The sequence below is a fragment of the Lissotriton helveticus genome, chromosome 3_1 (genome assembly GCF_964261635.1).
Source record: "Lissotriton helveticus chromosome 3_1, aLisHel1.1, whole genome shotgun sequence".
NCBI classification, from domain to species: Eukaryota; Metazoa; Chordata; class Amphibia; order Caudata; family Salamandridae; genus Lissotriton; species Lissotriton helveticus.
Window position 1 is genome coordinate 1,780,020,745 of NC_136061.1, and position 19,660 is coordinate 1,780,040,404.

Consider the following 19,660-nt stretch of genomic DNA (forward strand, 5'->3'; position numbering starts at 1 on the left):
ATGACCACAACAGTGTTTAATAAGTCAAAAAATATATTTTTTTAAAGTCTAATAACTGTGGCTCACACCATTATTATAGCTGTGGGTGGCCTGGAATAGTTTGAATTGTCACACTTGCAGGAGTGAGGCGGTTAGTAGCTGTGTTGGTACTGTCATTGGCAGCATTGCAGATGCAATGGATGGGGCAGGCTTCAAAGGCCTCTCGAGAAGGGCCCTAGCAACTACATTTTTTTACAAACTAAGCACTGTATATATTTCTAGTACAATTAGTTTTTCTATAAGTATTTAAACCATTTTGTAATTCTTGACCGTATGTATCTACTTTTGGTAATATTTGCACCCTCTGCACCTATCCATATACCTATATATTTCTATCATAAAACGCTCTCGCACTTTTGGGCATTACTCGCGCTGCATAAATATGTATACCATAAAATTAGCATTCTAGTTGTTCCAACTCGTTAAAATTAGCATTCTAGTTGTTCCAACTCGTTTCTTTAGCCCTTTGTTTATGTTTCCAGCAGCTTTCGCTTCACGCGCCTCTGTATACTGTTGGTTGCTTGGTAACCGGGACGTATCCAATCAAAAGTCTCGCTGCTGTTGCCTGGCGACTGATGCACAATCCCTTTGTAGCGGTTACGGAGCCTCTCTCATGAGCTCCCCGGGGGCCTCGCTGGGCCGGGTGCGCAGGGCGCCCCTGCCAGGGCTCCCCAGCCCGGGGTAAGAGGGGCCTGGGTGGTGGGGTACGGAGCCTGTAGCTCTCCACTGCCCAACGCAACTTTCATTTGTGGCGCTTCCCTTACTCGACTAGTCCGAGATTCACCACATTTCCGAAACTTTCCTTAGAAGTTTCACTTGTATGGCCCTAGCCCCACTTGAGACCTCCTCATTTTCGGACTTCCTTCCTGGCAATGAAATCCCCTCTAATTCTGGGACGTAAACAGCATGGGGCTTGCTCAATTTGGGATCTTTAGGCCACAGCTTTAGATCATCAGAGAGCAACTTAGCCTCCCCAAGTTGATGCGGTTAAACTTTTATTCCTCGCTTCTCTTATTGACCTCGTTGTTGGCTTCTCACGTTCCTCATTCATGTCTTATTTGTAAACTAAGTTGTCTGTTCCGAACATCCTGTAGAATCTGCGTTCAGGAACTGGACACTGTAAGCGTGACCAATAGGACAAATACGTGTAATATCGCCAGTACTCGCCTATAATGACCATCACATATTAATGATTAGCACATATTTTCAATTGTGGACCACAACACAGTCTTGGGAAGTGCTCACGAGTTTTTGTGAAGGGAACATTTATGCTATGCGTGCACCTGACATGCCTCAAACCCACACAAGGCTGTAGAAAGTGACTTTGTGTCAAACAGAGCACCCACACAGAAGTAGCACATGCAACTAGTGGTGGGACAGCAACAGATTGATCGTCTCATAGAGGTAAGGGTGGTTTCCTTGGCTCATTGCCTGTTGGAGTTGCTGAATGAGCACAAGGAGACATTTTTACTATTATTTCAGACAATCCAGAGACCAACGTTGCTGCTTTGCATTGTTTGCTAGAGAGAGCAGGACTGTGTGTGCCATATCTGCTAAGACATAATGCTGCTTCTCTCTTGCCAAGACCTGGCTCGCAATTTGGCTGCCTTGCACCAGTGCTTGAAATGGAAAAATAGAAGTGAAGGTACTCTGTACCGAATTACCTGCTTGTTTCTGAGAAGTGCCGGTACTCTCCAATTAAAAGTATTATGTCATTCTTTAGAAACGTGGGTACTCTCCCTCTAAAGATAAAAAAGTGCTGGTACTCAGTATCGGCCCATTTAAAGCACTGCCTTGCACCACACACGCACACCTATGCACCATAGGGTGAGAGTGTTTGCAGAAGTCTAGAATAGGTTTTTACTTGATGGGTATCCTTCCAGTACAAAATATTATGCTTAGATTTACTTTTAAACGATCCCCCCTTTCAATGTGTGCTGTACAGTACAGCACACATCCAAAGTTAGAAAAGTTTGGAGAAAAGATTAAGTTTCTCCTTCTTTGGGCCTGCCTCATGAGTTAGTAAATAGGGCTTAGTTTAAAAAATCATGATTGTTTTCACAGGACCGCCTTTGTGCCACCAATGGGATGCCCTCTTGACATTTGAGCCGTTTTCCATTATTTTTGGCAGCTTTCCAGTGCAAAAAAAAAGTGCTGTGCTAGAAAGTAAATAGCAAATGAACACTTTGTATCGGTTTGCATCACGTTTGATGACTTTGCACCGGTGTAAAGTGTGCTAAATCTGGACCTAGGAGTGGCGGATAGAATATTTTTACATCTCTCTGTCTCCGCAAAGCAATCATACAAATGTAAACCAACCATAGTAGACATTGAGGAAGGCCCAATTGATGGATAAGCTCTATCTACAAGTTCCCGAAAAAGCTTATAGTTTGAAAAAAACGACAAAATTCTGCAGCCAAATTTTGCCTCAATCTTCAGAAAAGCAATAATTCATAAAATGATTTGAAAGCATTCCTCTTCTTGTCAGTAGACCTTGGGTCAAATTCATGACCTGTTAAATCCCACAAGACCTGTTAGAAGTAAAAGTCTGGTCACTTATAGACCTGGCTCCACACTACATCTTTTCCAGGAAACCTCAATCATCCTAATTGCACTTTATCCAGCAGTGGACCATCAACCGATAGAAACAGGCATTACTTCCTCACCCTTCTTCCTCATCACAGTCATTAAGTAATGAACTCATGCTCCTATGTACAAAAAACGCCTAGCAAAAAAGACATACATACCTGTTTCTCATTCCTTGAATATGGCCAACTTCCTTTCCCCACTTATAATTTGCATGAAAAGGATAGCCCCATCCCACTTCCTTTTTTATGTTTCTGTGGAGTAATTCACCAGGCACAGGTATGGATTAATTATTCTTAAAGTTTGTGGAAAGTCGACTTAGCTACTCAGCTTGATTAATAAACAGTATTTGATAAGGATCGATTCTATCAACCAATGTTGCTAGATGTCCTGCTTTAACAGACTCTTTTGGCTGACTCAGTGTTCTGCTATAGCAGACTCATGTTGGTTATTTACAATTTTCGGAGGACTTGTGTCTTATACCGTATACAATACAATAATCGCAAAATAAACAAAGGAATAGTAAATTGTGCTTTTGTTTCTTCTTTAATGCCACCAGATCCTCCAATCCCTTATGCCAATGCGTTTTGTCGTTATAGGGTGTAGCCCTACGACTTCAACAGGGCTGGAAGTAATACAACGTTCAAGGTTGTAATGTCGAATACTTGAACATTGCAGTTATAGCCAATTTGAAAGAAACTATAAGGTATTTATCTACCCAGACACTTTATTTTGGAGCAGATTAAAAATCACTTGGGTTAAGTACCTGGTAATTAGCACTATGGTCTAAGGAGTGGTATCCGATTATCTTCGCAACACCATGATATGGGAAACTGGATGTTATTTTGTGACAATTTAGAATGTAATAATGATGCAACATACCAACCTCTATTGTGAATGTTTATTTAGAAACCTTATACTTGACTCTATGAGGCAGATCATGTTTAATGAAGTATACACATCAGGTATTTTATTCTGCTGTATATAGTTGCGAACATGGAATTTTGCCATAATTATTTTAATTCATGTATGATCACAAATTTTGTTTTGACTAGCTCTTTGAACTGGGTTTTGGTTGTTTGGGCATGCGTCATACTATAACTGCAATGTTCATGTATTCGACATTACAACCTTGAACTTTGTATTACTTCTAGCCCTGAGGAAGTAGTACGGTTACACCCTATAACGACGAAACGCGTTGGCATAAGGATCTGGTGGCATTAAAGAAAAAACAAAAGCCCAATTTACTATTCTTTTGTTTATTTTGCAATTATTGTATTGTATACTGTATAAGACACGAGTGCTTCAATAATTGTAAATAATCTGTTCAATCTCTGATTGAGTTTTGGGGAGGTAGGGTGTTCTCTTCCCTTTTTGGATGCACCGTATAACATTTATATTGTGGTCTTATTAATAATAGTGTGAATACTATATGAGCGCCTGTATACCCTCTACACCCGATTTAACAGACTCATGTTGGTGTTGTTACAGGTTGTTTCTATAGCGGTCCCATTTGGGCCGCGATTGAGGTCCTGTCATAGTGGACCCATGTATGTTGAGGCTTTCAGTCCTGCTCTAGCGGACCCTTTTTTTTAGGTCGCAGCCTACCAGACAGTGCAGCTGTCTGGATTGCTGAAGACATCTAGGAGACATTCAGAAAGTTGAACTAGGAATCGATTCCTCCATTTGCTTACCATTGGCTTTGTGGTTTGTAACTCACATTTTCTGGCTTTCTATTTGCTGGCTTTATTTGCTATAGGCTGTCCAGCCCAAGTTCCCCCTCCCATTCCCCTAACCTTGTTTACTGTATTCTTCTATGAACTTGTTTCCTGTAAACAGGCCTTTAAATCTTGTTCTTATCTTGTAATATTTACTGTGCATTCAAAGACTGAGGTTAAATGGTGGACTGTGTCTTCGAGGGAACTTTGTGTTTACTTTTCTTTCTCTGACTTCAAAGTGAGAGTATTTATGTGACAATCATGCTAGCTACTGTGGGGTCTGCTTAAGGAACCAATACAATATAATTTTTTTTTCTTCTAGCATACAACAAAATTTAAATGACTGTAAATTAACTATGCTGATGATCAAATCAATACATTGGGTGATGACATTTCCTCACATTATTGTTTGTGTGCAGTATACGTTTATCAGTAAAACTGTATGAGTACAAATGTCATGGTCATTTCAATTGAAGTTGTGTTGTCTGTAATGGCAGTACGCTACCATACCATGCATATTCCACGTTACTCCACTCCATTCTGCACGCCACTGCACTCTACTCTGCAACACTCCACACTACGCCACTCCACACTGCGTCACTGCATTCTTATCCGCACCGCTCCACACTATGCCTCTCTACTTTACACTACTCCACTATACTCTATGCCAATGCACTCTACCTCACTCTACTTTACTATGCGCCACTGCACTCTTTTCCAGCCAACAACACTCCACTTTATACTACCCTACTCTGCAACACTGCCCTCTATGCCACTTCGCTCTATGCCAATGCACTCTACTCTGTACCACTCTTCTGAATGCCAGTGCACTCTATGCCAATAAGCTCTACGCCTCTGTAAACCACTCTGCACCACTGCACTCTACTCTGGTCTGAAAGAATCTACTCTACACCACTGCTCTCGGCGCCACTGTACTCTTTTCTGCACCACTCTACGCTACAGCACTCTATGCTAGTGCACTCTACACCGCTTTACTCATAACCAATGCACTCTATGCCAATCTACTCTGCACCACTGCACACTACGCCACTATACTCTACTCCACTGTACTTTACTCCATTGTACTATGTCTTTGTACTCTAGGCCATCTTATTCTACTCTGTTTCACTTCATACTCTACGCCACTGCTTTCTATGCCACTCTACTCTGCACTACTGCACTCTACACTAATGCACTCCATTCCATTCTACTATACACCACTGCACTCTACAACAGTATACTCTGCAACACTGTACTATCTGCCATTCTACTCTATGCCACTCTACTCTCTGCCACTGCACTCTACGCTACTGAACTCTACGCCACTCTACTCTACTCTGTATCGCCCCACTCTATGCCACTGCACTTTATGACAATCCACTTTAAGCCACTCTAATCTACTCTGCACCACAGCACTCCAAAACACTCTACTCTGTACCACTACATTCTACGCTACTTCACTCCTCTCTAAAATGATCTGCTCTATGCCACTGCACTCTACGCCACTCAAATCCACTCTTTGCCACTCCACTCTACACCACTCCACACTATAACACTCTATTCCTTCGCTTCTCCATTCTATGCCACTGCACTCTACACCAATGGGCACTACACCACTCTATGTCACTGCTCCAAACCACTCCACTCTACCCTGCACCACGCCACTCTACACCGCATCCCTATACTCTTAAACAATCTACTATAAGCCACTGCACTCTACACCACTCAACTCCACTCCACTCTGCTCCACTCCACTCTATGCCACGGCACTCTATGCTCCCCACTCAATGCCACTGCACTCTACATTATGCCAATCCCACTCAAAACCACTGCAAATTCACTCAACACCACTTAACTCAAAACCAATACACTCTACGCTACTGCATTCTATGCCAATCTACTCTGCACTGCTGCACTGTACGCCACTATACTCTGCGCCACTGCACTCTATGCCACTCCGCACCATTACACTCTGTCACTTTACTCTGCACCACTCTATGCCACTGCACTCTACATCAAAGCACTCTGTGCCACTCTTCTCTACATTATTGCACTCTGACACTGTACTCACACAACACTTCACTCTCTGCCACTGAAATCTCTGCCACTCTATTCTCTCTACTCTGCACCACTTCACTCTATGCCACTGCGCTCTACGCCAATACACTCTAGGACTCTGCAATCTATGCCTCTCCACTCTGCACCACTCTACTCTATGACATTGCACTTTACTCCACTGTACTATGCACCTCTGCACTCTTTGACACTGCACTCTACACCAATCCAGTGTAGGCCACTCCACTTGCACCACTCCACTCTGCACCACTCCATTGTGCAACACTGCACTATATGCCACTGCTCTATACCATGCCACTATACCCTGCACCACTCCACACTATCCTGCACCACTTCACTCTACTCTGAAATAATCTACTCTATGGCACTGCACTCTATTCCACTGCACTATATGCCACTCTGCTCCACTATGTGCCACTCCACTCTATGCCACTGCAGTCAATGTTGTGCCATTCTAATTTACTCCACTCTACCCTACACCACTGCATTCTGTCACTGCATTCTACCATACATCACTACACTCTACCCTGCAGCACTCCACTGTACTCTTAAACAATTTACTCTACGCCACAGCATTTTATGCTGTGCCACTCTACACCTCTACAGTCTATACTATGCCTCTGTACTCTACGCCAATGCACTCTACACCACTTGTCGCAAAACTAATGTACCCTACACCAACTACTTTGCACCACTGCACTTTATGAAACTATATTCTACAATATTATACTCTGTCACTGCACTCTACAACACTGCATGATACATCACTCTACACCATTGCACTCTACGTCAGTCTATTCTACTCTGCACCGCTGTACTCTGTCACTGCTCTCTACACCTCTCCACTCTGCACCACACTATACCCCTGCACTCTACTCTGCACCACTCCACTCTACATCGCACCACTCCATTCTTTGCCACTCTACTGCACTCCACACCACTGCACTCTATCCCACTGCACTCTATGCCACTACACTCTACAGCACTGCACTCTACACCACTCTAAGCCTCCCTACCCTACACCTCTGCACTCTAACGTGCACTACTCCACTCTGCCCTGCACCACTCCACTCTATGCCACTTTACTCTACTCTGCGCCACTCTATTCTACACCATTGCACTCTACGACAAGCACTGTACACCACTTTACTAAAAACCAATGCTCTCTACTCCACTGCACTCTATGCCAATCTACTCTGCACCACTGTACTTTACAACACTTCACTCTAGACCAATCTACTCCACTCTATTCTACACTCTACTCTACGACACTCCACGATATTCCACTCTATGATGCTCATTAAACTCTGCTCCACTGACACTCTTCTCCTCTCTATGCCACTAAACTCCACTCTATGCCAATCTGCAACACTACTCCACTCTACGACCCTCTATGCAACTCTCTCTATGCCCCCCATGCCACTTCAGTACACTATCCTATGATGCACTACTCCACTCTACCCTCTGTGCCACTCTTCTCTGACACTCTATGCTACTCCACTCTATTGCACGTATTGCCACTCCACTCGACGCCACTCAACTCTACAACAATCGACTACACTTTAAGCCACTCCTCTCTAACAATCTACTTCACTCTACGAAACACCCTCTACGCCACTCCACTCTGCTCCACACCACTCTACTCAACTCTGACACTGTACACTATTCTATCTCACTCAACTCTATGGCCCTTCCAATCTATGACACTCTACTCTCTCTACGACACTCCACAACACTGTATGCCACTTCACTCCTGTCCAGGACACTCAACTCTACTGTGCGCCACTCTTCACCATTCCATAACACTCCACTCTACTTTACGACATGCCACACCACTCTCCTTTACCCCACAAATTTTGGGCAATGCTGAACAGCAGCCACTCTGGTGTACAACATTGCTAAAACATATCGTCAAAGCCAATAGCTTTTGCATGGGCAAGATCTATTGGCTTTGCCAGTGCTTGTTTGTACCTGACAGCCACTTCGTAGCCTCCCTTTTGGCACGCCACAAATCTGTTTCCGCGCGCCATTGTGATCAGTGACTTGCGCATATTCCACCCTAGTTGCTAGGTAACGCTTATGACTGCATCACTGTCGGTTACCTAGCAGCAATAAGAAGTGGGAAGGTCCTGGTTCGACTTGTGTCTGGGGAAGACTGAACATCAATGGCGGCACAGGAGGACTTTTAAGCATTGTACAAGATGGAGCAGCATAACAAATGTAGGGAATGGAGGTCCATTATGGAGGAGAACGCTGCAAATGTAGATTTTCCTGGAGTTCCTTTAGTTCCAGCCATACAACAAATTATTCTAATGGCGGTACCTGCAGCATTTAAAGAAGGGGACACCACCCCGCCCCACCCCCTTTCTAAAAAGCCATAACTGAAGTCTCCAAAGGCTGAGACCAGGACAATGAGGAGAGGGATTTTAGGGGGAGTTTTATTCAAGGAGCTGAACTTAATGAAGCCTCACAGCATATTAGGAACAATATGTCATTCTCTGAGGTTTTTGTGTAGAGGATAGTGAAGATATTTTCTATCCGTATCAAAGAAAGGAACCTGAGACTCTCCCATTACATTTTGCTGTTTAGAAGGACATAGTTGCAGAATGGTAGGGGCTGATCGTGTCGAAAAGATAAGCTATTCAGAATTTTACAGACAGTTTTACAGCAGTTGTCAGGGTGTACTCCTAAGACCCAGTGGATAAGTGAAGTGACCAGGCAGTGAAGCGGGCATATGTCGCATCTAATTTTGCCATCAGAGCAGCAGCATATCCGAGCTATCCAATCCATTAAGGACTTCGAGAAACTGGAGAGCTTATGGAACAAGCAGCAGAGTTAACAGCGACATTAGCAATGATGGAACAACAGATTCGCCTTCTATCTGATATTTCTTATGCTACGTTGAGTGCCTGGATAGTGTCAGAAGAGTCTTAAAGCAGCACGGTGCCAGGTCTGGCTGAGATCCTGGAAGGTGGATGCGGTCCAAAAGGGGCTCTTAATGAAGGTTCCTATTTTAGGGTGAAGCTTTTCGGGAGCCAACTGAAAGATATGGTGAAAAAGTTAGATGAGTCAGAGAGCTGATGGCACCTACAAGACCGGTGATGGGCCGGTTCCTTGGGAACAAGAGAGCTTTTGGCCCTGCGTATTAGACTAAAGCAGAAGATCAGCCCTTTTGAGGTAGGTGACTTAGCCGGAAAAGTCCCTCCCTCAAAAAAAACCCTAGTTCCAGCAGAGTGAAGGAGCAACTCGGCCAGTGACAAAGTCATGATTATGCTTTGGAGCAAGATTAACACCCAGTGGGAGGTCAGATCAAGTTTTATGCAAAGGAATGGAAAAATGGATCTCAAATCGGTGGCTTCTACAGAAAATACAAGAAGGCTATCGAGTAGTGTTTCAGACAACTCCACCAGATGCCTATTGCATGACTTTGCTCCTAGGTAACACATTAAAGAGGCAAGCTTTACAAGCCAGGATGCTGAAGTTACTTCAGAAGAGGGCAATAATCTCAGTGCCTTTTCATCAGAGGGTAAAGACGTCTATTTCAATTCTGTTTCTGGTAAAAACGCCTTCAGGGGAGTATAGACCTGTTCTTGATTTAAAGACTGAACCGGTACATACTGTAGTGAGATTCAAAATGTTGACATTGCAAGAGATTCTGCCTTTTTCCAGGAAGGAGATTTCTAGGTATCATTAGAGCTACTAGACTTGGCATCACTGCATCTACTAGATGCATATCTCTATGTACCAGTCCATCTAGTGTGACAAAGGTTTCTCCCCTTTTGTGTAGAGAGGCCGTATTTCCAGTTTCAGGTACTTCATTTTATCCCCTCTTCTTCTCCTAGAGTATTCACAAAAGTATTGGCGAGTAAGTCATAATAGAGGAATTCAGCCTTTTTCTTATCTAGAAGACTGGCTCATTTGTTCAGTGGAGGAGGTATGCAATCTGGTCCATCGTCATAAATTGTGGCTTCACGAATAATCCCTACTAACACCTTCTCAGGACTCTTAGCTTATTACAGCACACTCCAATACTGTTGTGAGGCAAGTATTCTCTCCACTGGACAGGAAACAGAACAGAATACTCTTGAGTCTGTTTCCCCCTGTAAGACTGGGGTTAAGAAGTCAAGCCTGATGGCATCCACTCTGACTGTTTTGCCTTAGACTCAGTTACCCATGTATTCCTGGTAGACCATTTGGTGACATATTGGGATCAGACTTCTCAGCAGTTCGAACAGGAGATGCTAGTGGCCCTCAGGCTCAGAGCAGCTTGAGCTGATGGTTGGTGGATAAGAACCTAGGGAAGGGGTCACTCTTTTAGATATCCCAGCCAAAGATAGACTGGGATACCAGGACATTGGGGTGGGGTGCCCTGTTAGAGAACTCCTCTGTTCAAGGCAGATCGACAACACAGCAGGCAGAATGTTCATCTAATTGGAGGGTGCTTAAAGCAGTGAATTTAGTCCTCATGTCTTTAGCCCCACAGCTAATCGGTCACCATGTACAGATCAGAACCGAAAAACTGGGTGGCAGTGAATTACCTAAAACAGCATGGAGGTTGTCATGTGCAAGCACTGGGTGTGTTAACACAGGAGATAATCTGTTAACAGCAGATAATCTGAGCAGGAGGTTTCCTCCACTGAGCTCAGTGTCATTGACTCTGAATGTGTTCAAACAGCTGGATAAGAGCTTTGAGGTCCCTGAAGATAGATATGTTTCCTTCAAGGGAGAATGCTCTTCTCCCTTGCTCTTGCACGAATATACCTTGCCGGGAAACATGGAGATTGAATGCTGTCTTTCAGGTGGCCAAAAGTCATGTTGTATGCGTCATCTTCCATTCCTAGAATTCCAATGGTGTTAAAGAAGACCAAGGAGGACAAGGCATTGGTGCTCGTGGTAGTGCCCTGTTCGAAACGGTGCCCATGCTTTCTGCATTGTTACAGTTGTCAAATTAGCCTCATTGGTAGATTCCAGTGGCTCATTATCCCCTCGACGGATCCAGCTTCTTCATTCACTTCTGATGCACTTTCATCTGGGGGTATTGCTATTCAGTGGTTACATGTGTTATTCAGGGGTTGATCCACTGGGGCAGCAGAGTTCTTACAACAATCAAGATGGCCACCTACCCTAAAATCTTATTGTTGTCACTGGAGATTGTTTGAGAAGTGCTGTGAAGTTAGAGTATTCTCTGGTGTATCAATGGAGTCAGTGAAAGTTTTGGATATCCTGAGAGATGGGTTTATGATGGCCTTAACAACCTCTCCTTTTCGGGCCCCATGGTCAGCTGTAAGAATATTCAAGAGCCCACTGCTGGAGTAGTCAACTTTGGTATCCAGGTTAATTCTTTTTCTCTTGAAAAGACCTATGACAAACTCTTTAATGGGATTTGCTGTTGGTACTGCAGACTTTGCAGGGGCCTTTATTCGAATCTCTTAATTTGGCAGAATTTACATTTAAGATATAAGGTAGTATTTTTTGTTGCCATTTCCTCATATAGGAGAATGGAAGAATTGAGAACATTTTGAGTTCAGAACCTTTTTTAGGGATTTTTTCCTTATAACCAGTGCCAAAGCCAAGTTCTCAGTGTGTGCCTATGGTGCATCACTGTTTCATTGTTCTAGGGATGTAGTTCTTCCTGTGCTCGGTCTCGACCCAAAGGCAGTGGAAGAAGAGCGTTTATATTCATTGGTTGTGAAAAGCGCTCTTTTGATTTATTTGTCTAGAACGGAGTTATTAGGAAGTTTGGTCAATTGTTTGTGACATGATTGGCTGGTCACGGTTCAAAATCTTACAATTCTTCTCTGAGTAGGTGGATTGAGCAGACTTTTGGCAGCTTGTGATGCTAGAAGGCAGAACCACAAGTGGAACGGCTGCTTCCTGGTCATCAGTGAAGGGTGCATTGATTGAGGATATTTGTATTGCAACTACTTAAGCTCCCCTTAAAACCTCCATGAACCACTGTAGGTTACATCTGGTGGGAAATGTTTTTACTTTTGCTCGCTGAATACTAAAGGGCACATTAGGATGGAGGGCGGACTTTGTCCGCCCGCCCGCCATCCCGACCCAAAAAGGGACCGCCCGCCATAAGCGCCGGGGTCCCGTGGGGGACATTAGGATGCGCCCGCCACAGTGGCGGGCGCATCCAGCATTCTTGACATTGTGGCGGGCGGTGCAGTCAGCACTGCCCGACACAATGCCAGGAAGGCATGTTGTGCATGGAACTGTTGGGGGGTACCATAGGTACCCGCCATGTGCACCCCCCACCCCCCAGAATCCCCGGGGGTCCGCTACGGGCCCCCAATGTTAAGAACCGCCTGACTTTCCGTGGCAGCGTTGCCACCATAAAAAGGCACATCCCAGCCTGCATAGTAATATGGATGGCGGCGTCTACCAGACACCGCCACCATAATTCTGCCCGGTAGGCAATCGGGCGTTTTGCCTACCGGCGGAAAACCAGCGGACGGTCTACCCCCCCCCCCCCCCATGGTAATGTGACGGTGGGGGGAATTAGAGGCGGGTGGTGGTTTTTGGCAGGCAGATCGCCACCGCCATATGGGAGGAGGCGATCCGCCCGCTATCATAATGGGCCCCTAAGTTCCGAGAGGATTATTATGTGCAATTAACATATTAATGTGTGTTATGAATGTAAGTTTTCTGCTGCGGTAAATAATTTTCGATTTGGCCAATATGCATTAATTACTTTAGTCGTGAAGTAGATAGTTTGCTTTAGTATCAGCTCATAATGTAGTAAATGTGACGAGGAGGACGGATGCGAAGGAAATATACAAGGTTACTTTATTACTTCAAGTTCAGTTTTCCTGGACACCTCAACCCGGGGCGGGGCCTTGTTTGGGGTGATTTCCTTCTTACGCAAAGTATAGGTGGGGAAAGCATGTTAGCCATTCTGGATGGATGGGAAACTGGTATGTATGTTTGTGTTTCTTGCTACTTTTCTGTCTAGGCGCATGCGCTCATTACGTAACGTTTGTCAGGGAGAATGTGGAGTAATGAATGCAACCGGTAAATAACTGGGGCATTACAGAACACGTTGTGGGTTCGGCATGTCTTGTTTTTCACGGCCTCATGTACTGCATATTTTGTGATTTGAGCTTGCACTGTTCGCGTCTCATGCCTCGGTTTTTGAATGCATGTTTCGTTGCGTTACGTGTTCTCAATTGACGTACTGTTGTGCGCTTTCTGTTGTTTCTCAGGTGCCCAAGTTATAGAACACGTTGCATGCTCAGTATGACGTGTATCTTGATGCGTCATTGATTGAACGTCTGCAGTATGTCATGTTCTCCGCCCGACCTTATTTATTGAATACACATTGCGTCCAGTATGTTGTGTTGCACGCTCGTGCCTCATTAATTGAATGCTTATGGTGTTGCGCACTAAAGCCTCCTTTATTGAACATATTGGCATGTCTTGTTAATCATTTATAACTCGGTCAATAAATGCGTATTCTTCTCAGCATAGCTTATTCTTCAATAGTGCATCTGTTTCTGGACGAACATGTTGCCCCGCATATTGGTGAACTCCCTCGTGCCTCACAGATGTTGTTTTCACCTTTACAGGAGAAGAGCTGTGCCATTCAAGCCGGAAACATACACAGGTGAGTGTTTCCAAAGACTCCTCTTCCTATGACTGGTAAATGAGACTCACTTTCTGAACTCCTTTTAAACTGAGAACCAGGAGAACCAGGGCTGAAATTTAGTGAGCTTGTACTTTCATGTTGGACTTTGCAAAGTCAAGACAGACTCGCCTAGAATAGGCCGTATAGATACTTGACCAGTACATAATCAGGCTCTCTTTAAGAACCGGTCCCTCCCCCGCTGGACTCACAGTCCCCTCTATCTATCTATTCTCTCTGCTTGGCACCTTGAGCTCTTGTTTTGGGCCCATTCTTCTGACCTCAGGCTCCTCCACCGTCCTCCTAGCCCGTGCCTCCTATCACTGAGAGCTAAGTTGACCCATGGCACTAACCTGTCCCATCTGCATGTGCACTATAACCCCTGATCATGTGTCCCACATGGCTCTGTCTCTGCTATAGCCCCTCTAGCTCACCACCACTCCCTGGCTTCTGTCCCTGAGCTCAACCCATAACCTCTGCTGTAGCCTTTCTGACCCTACCTTAGTCCCTCTGGTGGTGCAGTAGCACCTATGACCTCCTCTGTCCCTGTCCTCACCCCATAACCTCTGCTGTAGCCTTTCTAACCCTGCCTTAGTCCATTTAGTGGTGCAGGAGCACCTATGACCTCCTCTGTCCCTGTCCTCATACTGATGATCTGTGTCTTCTTATTAGTTCAGTGCCATAGCCCTTTAGGTGTTTATTTCTGTGACCACGTCTGGCGCTGCGCTCACCCCATACCTTCAGGCCAGTCATCGACACCATGGCCTGTGGCTCTGCCCAACAGTCTACTCTGACTCTACCCACACCTCTCTCATCCTGGCAATTCGAGTCCTGGTTCACCTTACACTATTTATTTTCTTTTTACAGAGGACGAAGCATTTCTGCTCAATGACATCCTGCCTGAAAGGTTAAAAGTCTCAACGGGATCAGTGTCCACCGCACATGACAATGCATCAAAGAGAAGCATCCTGGGTAAAGCACAAATGAGCACTGAAGTCTGCTTTGCATGATGGCATTTGCAGGTCGCAGCCTATTTGCTAAAGACATTTTGGGGAAATTCAGAAAGTTGACCTAGGAATGCATTCTGCCCATTGCTTAGAATTGGCTTTGTGGTTTGAAACTCACATTTTCTGCCTTTCTGTTTGCTTTCTTTATTTGCTTATGCTCTCCAGGTTCAGTTTGTCCCTCCAGTTGTCTAAACGGTGTTTACTGTATTCTTCCTTGAACTCGCTTTATGTAAACAGGCCTGTAATCTTGTTCTTATCTTGTTACATTTGCTATGCATTCAAAGACAGAGGTCACATGTCAAGCTGTATCTTCCAGGGAGCTTGGTGTTTATTTTTCTTTCTCCGACTTCAACGTGAGAGAATTTATATAACAATCTTGCTATCTCTGGAGAAGTGCCTGCAGAAGGCTTTACAATATTCTTTTTTTTCTAGCACACATCAAACTTGAAATGTCTGTAAATAAACTGAACCGACGATCAAATCAATACACTAGGTGATGACATTTCCACACAATGTTTGTGTGCTGTATACATATTATCAGTAAAACTGTATGTGAGTGCAAATGTAATGGACATTTCGATTGAGTATGTGTTGTCTATAATAGCAGTACGCTACAATACCATCGATTTTCCACATTACCCCATTCTACACTACTCTGCACCACTCCACGCTACTACATCCTACTCTTCACCACTCTCCACTATGCCACTCCACACTGTGTCACTGCATTCTTTTTTTTTTTTTTTTTTTTTTCACAGAGCATTTTGAATTTTTATTTTATACAAAAAGCAAAACAAACACTAAAAAGGCGAATGCATGGTAATTAAGGTCAGCCCAAAGAACGGAGGGGATGGTCCACGAACAGGAGAACATACCCAGAGCCCTGAGGCTCCAACAAGGTCGGGGGGGAAGGGGAGCAGCGGGGAGAATCGAAAATGCAAAAAAACAGCATGAAAGGGTTCCGGGAACGCTCGCCTAGGGAGATAAGATAACCTCAGCAGTGCCTACAAGGGGAGGGGTACAGATATGCCCACGATATTCATTCCACTGGCCCCAAATCTTCGTCCACGCCCTGGGTCTGCCCCTGGCCACATAAACAGTCTTCTCACGAAACATGGACCAGTCCATGTTATCCTCCCATTTCGAGACCTCAGGGGGCCTGGAAGCACCCCAGAGTTGCGCAACATCCCGTTTCGCAATCATGTAACCCAAGGTAGCCCATCTGGTCTGGGCCACAGAGTAGTCAGTGGGCTCCCACACATTCAACAGACATCGTCGAGGCTCCGGCCGCAGGGCCACACCAGTCACGTCAGTCATCACCGCAAGCACAGCAGTCCAGTAAGCCGCCACAACCGGGCACTCCCAAAGAATGTGTAAAAAGGTAGCACTCGACCCACAACCACGCTTACATAACCCATCCAAAGAAAAGCCCATCGTCACCAGACGCGGACCAGTGACATACACTCGATGAAGGATCTTAAGTTGAACCAAACGGAGACGGGCAGGAATGGCTACCTCCTTGGGAGAAGAGAGTGCCGATTGCCAATCTTCGTCGTCCAGTTCCAACCCATCGCTGACCCAAGCCTCCCGAAGTCGGGCCAATAAGTCCGCCCGATTATTGATCAGCTTCTTATAGATCAGGGAAATAGTGCTATCAGGCAGATGCTCATCAAGGACACGATCTTCGAGGGGGGAAGACTCGGGCAGGGCCTCATCAGGAGTCAAAACTGAGGCGAGGGCGTGCCGGACCTGCAGATAACGAAAAAATTCCCTACCATTCAAACCATATTCCGCCTGGAGGGCCTGGAACGACTTCACACTACCTTTCGAGCATACATCACCCACCTTACAAATCCCAATCATATCCCAGCGGTCGAAACCCTTGGTAGACCAGAGACAGCCCAAACGTTCCGAGGCATAAAGCGGCGTCGCCAGCGTCAGTCGATCCTCCCATCCCAAACTCACATTCGCGGCTCGCCATACAGTTACTGCAATCCTGGATGGGCCCACAAGATGGCGCCCGGCTGATCGAGAATAAAGCGCTCTATTAAAGTCCCCACCCAGCAGTTGAAGTCTATCCATCTCGAACGCAGGATTCCGACCCGGTGAAAACATCACGTGATTAACAGCAGACAACTGGGAAGCCCAGTGTGTCACTGCATTCTTATCTGCACCACTCCACGCCTCTGTACTCTACACCACTCCACTCCACTCTATGGCAATACGCTCTACCCGACACTATTCAACTATGCACCACTGCACTCTTCGCCACTGCACTCTGCACCACTCCACGCCTCTCCATGCCACCCTACTTCCAACACTGCACTCTATGTCACTGCACTCTATGCCAATGCACTTCAATCCGTACCACTGCACTGTTTACCAGTGTGCTCTATACCAATTCCCTTTATGCCACTCTACTTTGTACAACTGTCCTCTACTCTGCAACAATCTACTCTACGCCACTGCACTCGGTGCCACTGCACTCAGTGCCACTCCACTTTACTCTGCACCATTCTACACCACTGCACTCTATGCCAATGTATTACACACCACTTTACTCAAAACCAATGCACTCTACGCCACTATATTCTACACCACTGCACTCCATGCCAATGTACTATACACCGCTTTACTCAAAACCAATGCACTGTACGCCAATGTACTCAGCACCACGGAACTATACACCACTATATTCTATACCACTTCCCTCTACACCACTGCACTCTACACCATTGTACAATGTGTCACTGCACTCTACACCACTCTATTCTACTCTGTGTTACTGCACTCCATGCCACTCTCTTCTACTCTGCACCACTGGTCTCTACGCCACTGCTTTCTATGCCACTCTACTATGCGTCACTGCACTCTACGTCAATGCACTCCATGCCACTCTACTATACACTACTGCACTCTATGACACTATACTCTGTGCCACTGCACTGTGCCACTCTACTTTATATGCCACTCCACTTTGTGCTACTCTACGCCACAGAATTCTACATTACTCCACTCTACCCTATTGCACTCTACACCAATCCACTCTTAGCCACTCTACTCTACTATGCACCACTGCACTCGATGACATAACTCTATACCACTGCACTTTATGGCAACTCACTCCACTCTAAAACAATCTACTCTATGACACTTTAGGCTATGCAACTCTGTTCCACTCTGCGCCACGCCACTCCACTCCACTCTATGCCGCTGCACTCTAGGCCACTGCACTCTGAGCCACTGCACTTTACACCACTTTACACAAAACCAATACACTCTACCCCACGCACTCTATGCCAATCTACTCTGCACCACTGCACTGTACGCTACTATACTCCACACCATTTTACTCTGTCACTTTACTCTGCACCACTGTATGCCACTGCACTCTACACTAATATACCCTAAGCGACTCTAATTTATGCCACTACGCTCTACAACACTCTACTCTGCACCATGGCACTTTCTGCTACTGAAATCTATGCCACTCTATTCAGCGTCACTTTACTCTGCGCCAGTCTACTCTATGCCACTGCACTCTATGCCATTCTACACCAACGCACCAACTCTGCTCTACTTCACAGCACTTTCTATGCCACTCTACTCTGCATCACTGCACTCTATGTCAATGCGCTCCAAGCCACTCTACTATTCACTACTGCACTCTATGACACTATACTCTGCAACACTGCACTCTGCCACTCTACGCCACTAAATTCTACATTGCTCCACTCTATGCCACTGCACTCTACACCAATCCACTCTTAGCCACTCTAATGTACTCTGCACCACTGCACTCGATGACACTCAATGACACTACTGCACTGTATGGTACCTCACTCTACTCTGAAACAGTCTACTCTATGCCACTTTAGTCTACACAACTCAGTTCCACTCTGCACCACTCTACTCTACACCACTACACACCATACCACTCCACTCCACTTTATGCCACTGAACTCTAGGCCACTGCACTCTATACCACTTTACCCAAAACCAATACACTCTACAACACGCACTCTATGGCAATTACTCTGCACCACTTCACTGTACTCTACTATACTCTACACCATTGCACTCTATCACTTTGCTCTGTACCACTGTATGCCACTGCACTCTACACAAATACACTCTAAACCACTCGAATTTACGCCACTGCGCTCTACAACACTCTACTCTGTACCATGGCACTTTTCTGCTGCTTAACTCTATGCCACTCTATTCTGCAGCACTTTATTTTGCGCCAGTCAACTCTATGCCACTGCACTCTACGCCACTCTACACCAATGCTCTCTACGCAACTCTGCTCTCCGGTACAGCACTTCACTCTACACCACTTTACTCTACACCTCTCTACTCTGCTTCACTCTACGCTATGCAATTGCACTCTACCCCACTCTACTATGCACCACTGCACTCATTGCCGCTGCACTCTACACCACTCCAGTCTAGGCCACTTCACTTTGCCCATTCCACTCCACTCTATGCCACCCTACTCCGTAACACTGCACTCTGCAGCAATGCACTGTACGCCACTACACTGTACAACACCTTTTTAGCCAGAACCACTTCAAGCAACTGCACTCTACCCTGAAACAATCTAC

General features: G+C 45.4%; 1 protein-coding gene across 2 annotated transcripts in view; it reads left to right on the forward strand.

Moving 5' to 3' along the window:
• Positions 1–599: 599 nt before the first annotated feature.
• The window catches only part of UBXN11 (UBX domain protein 11), a 361,170-nt gene continuing 342,109 nt past the window's right edge, over positions 600–19,660 (forward strand). For both annotated transcript variants that reach the window (XM_078684010.1, XM_078684011.1), the window contains exons 1-3: positions 600–720; positions 13,991–14,028; positions 14,914–15,018. In XM_078684010.1, the coding sequence (XP_078540136.1) occupies positions 653–720; positions 13,991–14,028; positions 14,914–15,018 (211 nt within the window). In that variant the 5' untranslated portion in view covers positions 600–652. The remainder of the gene's footprint in view (positions 721–13,990; positions 14,029–14,913; positions 15,019–19,660) is intronic.